Source organism: Rissa tridactyla, chromosome 25 (assembly GCF_028500815.1).
Source record: "Rissa tridactyla isolate bRisTri1 chromosome 25, bRisTri1.patW.cur.20221130, whole genome shotgun sequence".
Classification (NCBI taxonomy): Eukaryota; Metazoa; Chordata; class Aves; order Charadriiformes; family Laridae; genus Rissa; species Rissa tridactyla.
The window spans coordinates 534,838-543,845 of NC_071490.1; the positions used below are offsets into that span (position 1 = coordinate 534,838).

Below are 9,008 nucleotides of genomic sequence, written 5' to 3' on the forward strand. Positions count from 1 at the left end.
AAGGGGAGGGTTTCCAAGGAGCGCGCCCCGCTGGCTTCCACACCCCCCTCCCCCCCCACAAAAGTGTGTGTGCCCCCCCCTCCCCCCCCCAAAAGCTGGTTTTGGGGCTCCCCCCAGGCAGGAGACACCATGGGGGGCGCAGGGGGGGGGCACCGCCGTATTTATTCGGGTCAGTTTGTGTAGAAATGAGGGAGGGGGGGGGGGATGCCGGGACCCGTCCGTCCGTCTGTGCTTGGGGGGGGGGGGGGGGGGTCCGGGGGGGCTCCACGCAAGGGCCCCCCCCGCCGTCACCGCGTGGGGTGGGCTCCCGGCAGGGAGACGTTGGCGGCGGGCGCGCGGAGCCCCTCGGCCGCGGCGGTGGCGGCGGCCACCGGGCCGGCGTTTGGTGGCCGCTGGAAAAAGTAGAGCTGGAAAAAAAAAAGGGGGGAAAACGGTGGTGGTGGGGGGGGGGGTGTCAATGGGGGGGGGGGTGTCAATGGTGGGGGGGGGGACGCATAGAGCCCCCTCCCCTCCCCTCCCCCAAAACACCCCAGTACCTTGCAGCCGACGGCGAGGAGGGCGTGCAGGGAGGTGACGGTGGCCACCAGGGCCAAGGCGGTTGCCCCGGCCCTCGGGGCGGGCTAGCGGCCAGAAGGTGAGGGCCAGCACCGAGGCCGAGAGCAGCGCGGCCACCCCCAGCAGCAGCCACTGCAGCCAGGTCGCCGGGATGAGCCACAGCACCTGCGGCGACAGTGGCCCGTCACCCCCTCCCTGCCCCACGCTGGCCCCACGTCCCCCGGCTCCCCCCAAGCCGGGAGACCCCCCCCCATGGACTCACGGCGGTGGGGACGTAGGCGGAGAGGGAGTAGCCGTAGACGCAGAGGGTCTCCAGGAGGCCGAGGGCGCCGTGGCTGCGCCGCCAGCGCAGGAAGCCCCACAGCGCCAGCGGCACCAGCCCCGCGTAGCAGTAGATGAGGGTGGCGGCGATGGTGACTGTGGGGGACGGGGGGGAAATGTTGGGGGTCAGGGCACGGCGTGGGGCAGGGGGTGGGAGAAGGGGGCCACCTCCCCGCGCTGAGCCCTGGGGATGGTCCCAGTGTGGGGCAGGTGCCAGCTGGGGGTCCAGACCCCCGTCCCTGAGCGGTGGGGACAATCCCAGCGTGGGGCAGGTGCCAGCTGGGGGTCCAGACCCCCGTCCCTCAGCTGTGGGGACAATCCCAGCGTGGGGCAGGTGCCACCTGGGGGTCCAGACCCCCGTCCCTGAGCTGTGGGGACAATCCCAGTGTGGGGCAGGTGCCAGCTGGGGGTCCAGACCCCCGTCCCTGAGCGGTGGGGACAATCCCAGTGTGGGGCAGGTGCCAGCTGGGGGTCCAGACCCCCGTCCCTGAGCGGTGGGGACAATCCCAGTGTGGGGCAGGTGCCAGCTGGGGGTCCAGACCCCCGTCCCTGAGCGGTGGGGACAATCCCGGCGTGGGGCAGGTGCCAGCTGGGGGTCCAGACCTTGCACTGTGGGGCTGGCCCCAGCTGGGGGTCGTGTCCCATCCCTGAGCTGTGGGGCTGGCCCCGTTTTTGGGGTCCACGTCCCCTCCTTGAGCTGCGGGGCTGGTCCCAGTGTGGGGCAGGCACTGTCTTGGGGGTCTACATCCCCTCCTTGAGATGTGGGGCAGGTCCCAGTGTGGGGCAAGTGCCATCTGGGGGTCCAGACCCCTGTCCGTGAGCTGTGGGGATGGTCCCACTGTAGGGCAGGTGACAGCCCTGTCCCCTCCTTGAGCTGTGGGGACAGTCCCACTGGGGGGGCAGGTGCCATCTGCGGGTCCAGACCCCCATCCCCGAGCTGTGGGGCTGGTCCCAGCATGTGGCAGGCATCGTTTTTGGGGTCTAGACCCCTGTCCCTGAGCTGTGGGGACAATCCCAGTGTGGGGCAGGTGACAGTGGGGGTCTGTGTCCCCTCCTTGCACTGTGGGGCCGGTCCCAGCGTGGGGCAGGTGCCATCTAGGGCTCCAGCCCCCCCTCCTTGCACCGTGGGGCCGGTCCCAGCGTGGGGCAGGTGCCCTGTGGGGGTCCAGCCCCCCCCCTCCTTGCACCGTGGGGCCGGTCCCAGCGTGGGGCAGGTGCCCTGTGGGGGTCCAGCCCCCCCCTCCTTGCACCGTGGGGCCGGTCCCAGCGTGGGGCAGGTGCCATCTAGGGCTCCAGACCCCCATCCTTGCACCGTGGGGCTGGTCCCAGCGTGGGGCAGGTGCCCTGTGGGGGTCCAGCCCCCCCCCTCCTTGCACCGTGGGGGCCGGTCCCAGCGTGGGGCAGGTGCCATGTGGGGGTCCAGCCCCCCCTTCTTGCACCGTGGGGCTGGTCCCAGTGTGGGGCAGGTGCCATCTGGGGGTCCAGACCCCCCTCCTTGCACCGTGGGGCCGGTCCCAGCGTGGGGCAGGTGCCCTGTGGGGGTCCAGCCCCCCCCCTCCTTGCACCGTGGGGCCGGTCCCAGTGTGGGGAAGGTGCCATCTGGGGGTCCAGCCCCCCCTTCTTGCACCGTGGGACCGGTCCCAGCGTGGGGCAGGTGCCATCTAGGGCTCCAGACCCCCATCCTTGCACCGTGGTGCCGGTCCCAGTGTGGGGCAGGTGCCCTGTGGGGGTCCAGCCCCCCCCCTCCTTGCACCGTGGGGCTGGTCCCAGCGTGGGGCAGGTGCCATCTAGGGCTCCAGACCCCCATCCTTGCACCGTGGGGCCGGTCCCAGCATGGGGCAGGTGCCACATGGGGGTCCAGCCCCCCCTCCTTGCACCGTGGGGCCGGTCCCAGTGTGGGGCAGGTGCCATCTAGGGCTCCAGACCCCCATCCTTGCACCGTGGGGCCGGTCCCAGCGTGGGGCAGGTGCCATCTGGGGCTCCAGCCCCCCCTCCTTGCACCGTGGGGCCGGTCCCAGCGTGGGGCAGGTGCCATCTAGGGCTCCAGACCCCCCTCCTTGCACCGTGGGGCTGGTCCCAGTGTGGGGCAGGTGCCACGTGGGGGTCCAGACCCCCCCTTCCCCGCGCCGTGGGGCTGGTCGCGCCCCCCCCCAGCCCCTCACCGTTGTGGAACTGGGGGCTGTAGCGGTAGCCGGGGGCCGTTCGCTTCTCGGCCAGGTGGGAGAGGTTCCCGCTGAGGGCCAGGGCCAGGGCCAGCGTGGCGCAGATCCAGAAGGGCCCTGGGGACACGGGAAGGGGGGGACAGGCGGCCTCAGTGGGGGGGACGGCACGGCACGGCACGGCGGCGGCAGCACCGGGGCCGGCGGCGTCTCTCACCGTAGAGGTCGGGGTTGTTGCGCAGACGGTGCCGGACGAAGTTCTTCCCCGGCAGCGGCGTCACCGAGCCCTTGATCCTCTCCAGAACCTGCCGGGGACGTGGGGGGGCGGTGGGTGGCCGGCGCCGGGGACACGGGGGGCGGTGGGTGCTGGGGATGCAGTGGGTGCCGGCGATGTGGGGGGCAGTGGGTGCCGGGGACGCGGTGGGTGCCAGGGACACGGGGGGCGGTGGGTGCCGGGGACGCGGTGAGTGCCGGTGCCGCTGCCGGCGACGTGGCGGGTGCCGGTGACGCAGGGAAGCCTCAATCGCAGCGGGGGGTGCCGGGGGTGCCCCGGCCGGGGCGGGGGGTGTTGGGGATGCGGGGGGTGCCCTGGCCGGGGTCGCCGTCACCGGGGCGGGGGTCACCGTCACCGCGGCGTTACCTGCTGGGTGTCGACATCGAAGAAGGCCTGGTAGTACTCGAAGGTCCAGAAGCTCCGCGGCTGCCTCTGCTCGCCCAGCAGCTGCGGGGGGGGGGGGTGTGGGGGGGGGGGATGAGGGGCTGGGGAGGGGGTTTGGGGGTGCAGGGACCCCCCCCCACCCCCCCCCTCCTCACCTCGGCCGTGTCGGCGTCGTCCCCGGGCTCGCCCTCGGGGCTGGGGCTCGGCCGCTCCTCGCCGGCGCGGGGGGGTGACGGCGTCGGGGGTGGCCGCCAGCAGCTCCGCCGCCGCCTCCAGCTCTGCCGGGGGGGGCGGGGGGGGGACACGGGACCACAGGGGGTCGGGGAGAGGGGGGGGGAAGAACCGATACACCCCCCCCCACTCCCCCCCCCCCCCCGTGGGGGGGCGAAACCTGCCCGAACCTCAGCGCAGGGGTTGGGGGGGGACCCCAATCCTGCTGGGACACGGACTGGGGGGTGTCACGGGGGGACACCCCCCCCCCCCCGCCTAGATGTGGATTGGGGAGGGGGGGGGTTGCGGATCCCCCCCCCCCTGCTGGGACAAGGATTGAGGGGACCCCCCCACTGTCCTGGGACACGGACTGGGGGGACCCAGAGACACCCACCCCCCCACCCCCCCCCCAGACACGGATTGGGGGGGGCGCAGGGACCCCCCCCCGCTGAAATACGGACTGGGGGGGGGGGGCCCAGGGACACCCCCCCGCCCAGACATAGATCGGGGACACAAGGACCCCCCCCTCCCCCGTGCCCCGACAACGATCGGGGGGGCCCGAGGACCCCCTTGGTGCCCCCCCCGGGGTGGGGGGGAGGCGGGGGCCGGCCCCCCCCCGAGACTCACCCTGGAAGCGGAGCTCGTCGGGGGCCGCCATGGCGGAGCCTCTCGCTGCCGGCACCAAACGCAGCGGGGTCGGACGGGACCCACCGGGACACCCACCCCCTTCCCCCCCCCGGGCCCGGGACCCCCCGGTCCGGGTCTCCCCGCCCCACCCCCGGATCCCCCGTTTCCCCCAGTCCCGGTTCTCCCAGTTCCGGGTCTCCCCCCCCCGGTCCCGGTTCCCTCTCCCGGTCTTCCCCCCCCGTCCGTCCCGAGCCCCCGGTTCCCCCAGTCCCGGTCCCCCCCCCACCCCGGTTTCCCCTCCCGGTCCCGGTTCCCTCCCCTCGTCCGGGTCTCCCGGTCCCCTCCCACATCCCGATCCCCCGGTTCTCCCGCTGACGTGTCTCCCGGTGACCCCCCCGTCCCGGTGTCCCCCCCGGTCCCCGCTCACCGCCCGGTCCCGCCGACGTGGTTCTACCCCTTCGCACCCCAACCCCCAGCGGCCGCGGTGGTTCCGCCCGGTCCGTCACCGCTCCCGTCCCCCCCGGTTCCCCCCCTTCCCCGCGGTGGTTCCGCCCGGTCCGTCCCCGGGTCCGTCCCGGCCGGAGCCGTTTCCGGTCATGGCGGCGGCGGCGGCGGCGGCCGGGGGGGGCCGCGGGCTCTGGGGGCGCCTGGCGGAGACTCGCATCGGTGAGGGGGGGTCGGGGGGGACACCCGTGGACCCGGGGGGGCGGCCCAGACCAAGGCGGGGGCTTGGAGGGGGCACACCGGCCGTCTGGGGGTCAGTGGGGGGGGCAGCCGGGACCCCTGGGTGCATTGAGGGGGGATTTGGGGGGCAGCCCTGACTTCTGGGTCTGGGGGGGGACACTTGGGGGGCAGCTTAGACCCCCCTGGGTTCAAGGGGGGGGGGCTTGGGGGGCACCCTGGACGAATGGGGTGCCTTTGGGGGGGCAGCCCCCAACCCTGGGTTCAATGGGGAGGGTATGGGGGGGGCCATCCCCGACCACTGGGTCCAATGAGGGGGGGACTTGGGGGGCAGCTTAGAGCCCCCTGGGTCCAACGGGGGGGTGGGGGGGGGGGGCATCCCCGACCCCTGGCTCCATTGAGGGGGGGACTCGGGGGGCAGCCCCAACCTCCGGGTCTCAGGGGGAGTCTCAGGGGGGGCAGCTTAGACCCCGCTGGGTTCAAGGGGGGGGGGTCTTGGGGCTGGGGGGGCAACACACATCTCTGAGTTGGGGGGGGGACTATGGGGGAGGGAATCCCCGACCCCTGGGTCCATCGAGGGGGGACTTGGGGGGGGGCAGCCCTGACCCCTGGGGCTGGTGGGGGGGGTCTGGGGGGGGGGGCATCCCCCCGCCCCTGTGTGTGGTGGTGGTGGGGGGGGGGGTGTCTATGTGTGGCCCCCCCCCCATCCCGCAGGCCGCTGGTGGCGGGCGCTGGCGCAGGACTACGCGGCGGCGGTGACGGAGGCGGCGCGGGGGGCGGGGGCCCGTCCCGGGGCGGCGGGGGCCTGGCTGGGGGTGACGGTGGCGGCCGCCGCCGCCGTCGCCGCCGTCCCCGACCCCGACTCCTTCGAGGCGGCCACGCTGGAGGCGGCCGGCGCCCTGCTGCTGCTCTCCCCCGGCACCCGCAGCCCCGCCGCCGACCGCCACGTCCAGCGCCTGCTGCGGCGCCGCGCCGCCGGCCGCTTGCGTTACCAAAACCTGCTTTTCTTGGCGGTGGTTTACGAAACCCCCCACCCCGCCGACGCCGCGCTCTACCGGGCCTGCTGCCGTTATCTGCGACCCCGGTGGCGGGAGTTGCCGGGCCGGCTGCTGGACGTGGGTTTCGCCGGGCGCTGGTGGGTGCTGGGGGCCCGGCTGCGGGACTGCGACGTGAACGAGGAGGAGTTCCAGGGGCTGCCCGAGCGGCTGCGGCGCGTGGAAACCCACCACCTCCGCTCCCACCGCAACGAGAGCCTCTTCCTGGAGAAATTCCGGCCCGTCATCCTCACCCCGGAGGAGATCCGCAACCACCGGAGCCAGGAGGACGCCCCGGCGCGCGCCCACGGCGCCGCCGCGCAGCCCTAAAGGGGACTGGGGGGCGCGTTCGGCTCGTCAACACCCAGGAATTCTCATTTGCAACTGCTCGTTTATTTAATTTTCATTCATAACCCATTAACGTGGCCAAATTCTCATGGATTTACCCCCAAAAATGCACGGGGACGCACCAACGGTGATACCGGACAGCCGTGAAAGGGACTGGGCGGCGCGTTTGGCTCGTTAACACCCCCAAATTCTCGTTTGTGACTCCTCATTTATTCACTTCCCATTAGTAACTCATTCCTGGGGCCAAATTCTCATGGATTTACCCCAAAAAATGCACCGGGCCGCACCGACGGTGATGCCAGGGAGCTGTAAAGGGGACTGGGGGACGCGTTCGGCTCGTTAACACCCAGGAATTCTCATTTGTGACTCCTCGTTTATTTAATTTTCATTCATAACCCATTAATGTGGCCAAATTCTCCTGAATTTACCCCAAAAAATGCACTAGGACGTGCCAACGGTGATGGCGGGGAGCCGTAAAGGGGAACCGGGCGGCGCGTTCGGCTCGTTAACACCCCCAGATTCTCATTTGTGACTCCTCATTTATTTCATTTTCACCTACAAGCGATTAACGTGACCAAATTCGCACGGATTTACCCCAAACCCCGCATCGATGGCGCCGCCGGGGGAGCCATAAACGGAACCGGGCGGCGCCTTCGGCTCGTTAACGCCCCCGAATTCTCGTTTGTGACTCCTCGTTTATTCAATTCTCGTTGATAACTCATTAACGCGGCCAAATTCGGATGGATTTACCCCAAAACGACATGCCCGGGGGGGCGGGGGGGGGGGGAGCGCCGCTGCGTCAAACTCCGCGCCCCCCCCCCCCCCCAATTATCCACCAGCCGTTCATTAAGACGCTTTATTATTCATTTTAACCGATCGTTAAGACGTTCGTTAAGGCATCGATGCGCCCAACACCCCCCCGTGAATTATTTCTCGCTGCCGGTGCACCCCCACGATGTTTAATTAATGTATTTCTATGGTTTTATAGCTATATTTTATATTTATTTCTATTTTTCAACACTGACACCCCCCCCCCAAACCCCAAAACGGGCAGAAATGGCTCCGCCGGGCGGCAAATCTTTAATTTCCATAGAAATTGGGCTAAAACCACCCCAAAAACCACCCCCCCCCGGGGGTCGGGTTTGGGGGGGATTCGCGGGGATTCGGCCAACGCTGGGGGTTTTAGCGGGGTCTGGCGTTGCCGTGGAGACGGCGGCGCCGAACCCCCGTCGTTACACCTTAATTTCCTTCGGCAATTAAAGCCCTGCCGGGAACGCTGCGGGGGGGGTCACACACGGATTTAATTAATAACGCCGCTGGGAGATGCTAATTAGAGCCGGAGCCAATAAGCGCAGCCCCCCACGCTCGCTTCGTTACCCGGGCTTCATTATTCCTCGTTTTGCCCCCCAAAATCGATGATTTTCGGCCTCCCGCCCCCTCCCGGGTTGGAATTCTTCGGAAAAGCGAAATTTCAACGCTCCAAAAAAGGCCCTTTTTCCCCCCTCGATTTCCCCGCGGGGCCTCGCGCTGGGCACTCACCAAAACTCTTTTGTTTTGTTCCCCCCCCCCCATTTTTGCCATATTTCCGCAATTTTCCGTCTCGCGGGGGCTCCACCACGAGCCACACGGCGAAGGAAGGGGGGGGGGGGGGGGGGGGGGAGACCCAAAATTCGGTGAAATTACCTCATATTTATGCACGTCCTGGTTTGTAAAAGGGTTCTGCCCCCCTTTCCCGGCCCCCCCCGGCCCGCGGGACCCCCCCTCATCCCTCACAGGCCCCATCCTCGGGCCTTGCCCCCCCCAGAACCCCTCCTTGTCCCTCACAGGCCCCATCCCACGGCCCCCCCGGCCCCCGGGACCCCCCCTCATCCCTCACAGGCCCCGTCCCACGGCCCCCGGGACCCCTCCCCATCCCTCACAGGCCCCATCCTTGGGCTTCGTCCCCCCCCCCCGCCCCCCCGGGACCCCCTCTGTCCCTCACAGGCCGCATCCCCCGAACCCCAGGACCCCCCTCATCCCTCACAACCCCCGCCCCGTGTCCCCTCCCCCCCCGTTACCTCACAGCCCCCCCCCGCCCCTCCCCTTCGCCGCAGTGGCGCGGTCACTGCGCATGCGCGAGGGCCCCCTCCCCGCCCCCCCGCGCCGCTGGCGCGCGCACACCGCCTCTCCCCACCCCTCCGCCCGCCCCGCCCCTCCCCTCCCCGCGAGCGGCACGTTCCCGCCCCCGGCCCCTTTTCCGCCTCTCCATTGGCTGCGGCGGGGACGCAGCCCCGCGCCAGGCCGCGAGCCCCGCGCTGATTGGCTGCCGGCGCGGGTGACAGACAGGCGGAGGGGCGGGGCAGGAGGCAACGTCAGGACGCCTTCCATTGGCTGCCGGGCGGGGAGTGGGTGGGGCCAGCCTCCTCCATTCCCCTC

At 70.5% G+C, this 9,008-nt stretch overlaps 3 protein-coding genes across 3 annotated transcripts in view; 1 reads left to right on the forward strand and 2 right to left on the reverse strand.

The window, feature by feature from the left end:
- Positions 1 to 230: 230 nt before the first annotated feature.
- YIPF2 (Yip1 domain family member 2) lies at positions 231 to 5,031 on the reverse strand. The gene is given in 11 exon segments (XM_054183531.1): positions 231 to 407; positions 537 to 602; positions 604 to 720; positions 818 to 972; positions 3,039 to 3,155; positions 3,253 to 3,340; positions 3,676 to 3,756; positions 3,849 to 3,920; positions 3,922 to 3,971; positions 4,531 to 4,575; positions 4,958 to 5,031. Coding segments are annotated over 10 exon segments (897 nt in total). The 5' UTR covers positions 4,562 to 4,575; positions 4,958 to 5,031; the 3' UTR covers positions 231 to 287.
- Positions 5,032 to 5,098: 67 nt separating this feature from the next.
- LOC128901492 (mitochondrial import inner membrane translocase subunit Tim29-like) lies at positions 5,099 to 6,992 on the forward strand. Its single transcript, XM_054183534.1, has 2 exons — positions 5,099 to 5,196; positions 5,926 to 6,992. The coding sequence occupies exons 1-2, from the start codon at positions 5,127 to 5,129 to the stop codon at positions 6,573 to 6,575; spliced, it is 720 nt and encodes a 239-aa protein (XP_054039509.1). The 5' UTR covers positions 5,099 to 5,126; the 3' UTR covers positions 6,576 to 6,992.
- Positions 6,993 to 7,144: 152 nt separating this feature from the next.
- Positions 7,145 to 9,008, reverse strand: part of LOC128901368 (protein YIPF2-like) — a gene marked incomplete at its 5' end in the record, with an annotated part of 6,020 nt that continues 4,156 nt past the window's right edge. Inside the window, 1 exon segment of the mRNA XM_054183332.1 lies at positions 7,145 to 7,148. Within this exon segment, the coding sequence (XP_054039307.1) occupies positions 7,145 to 7,148 (4 nt within the window).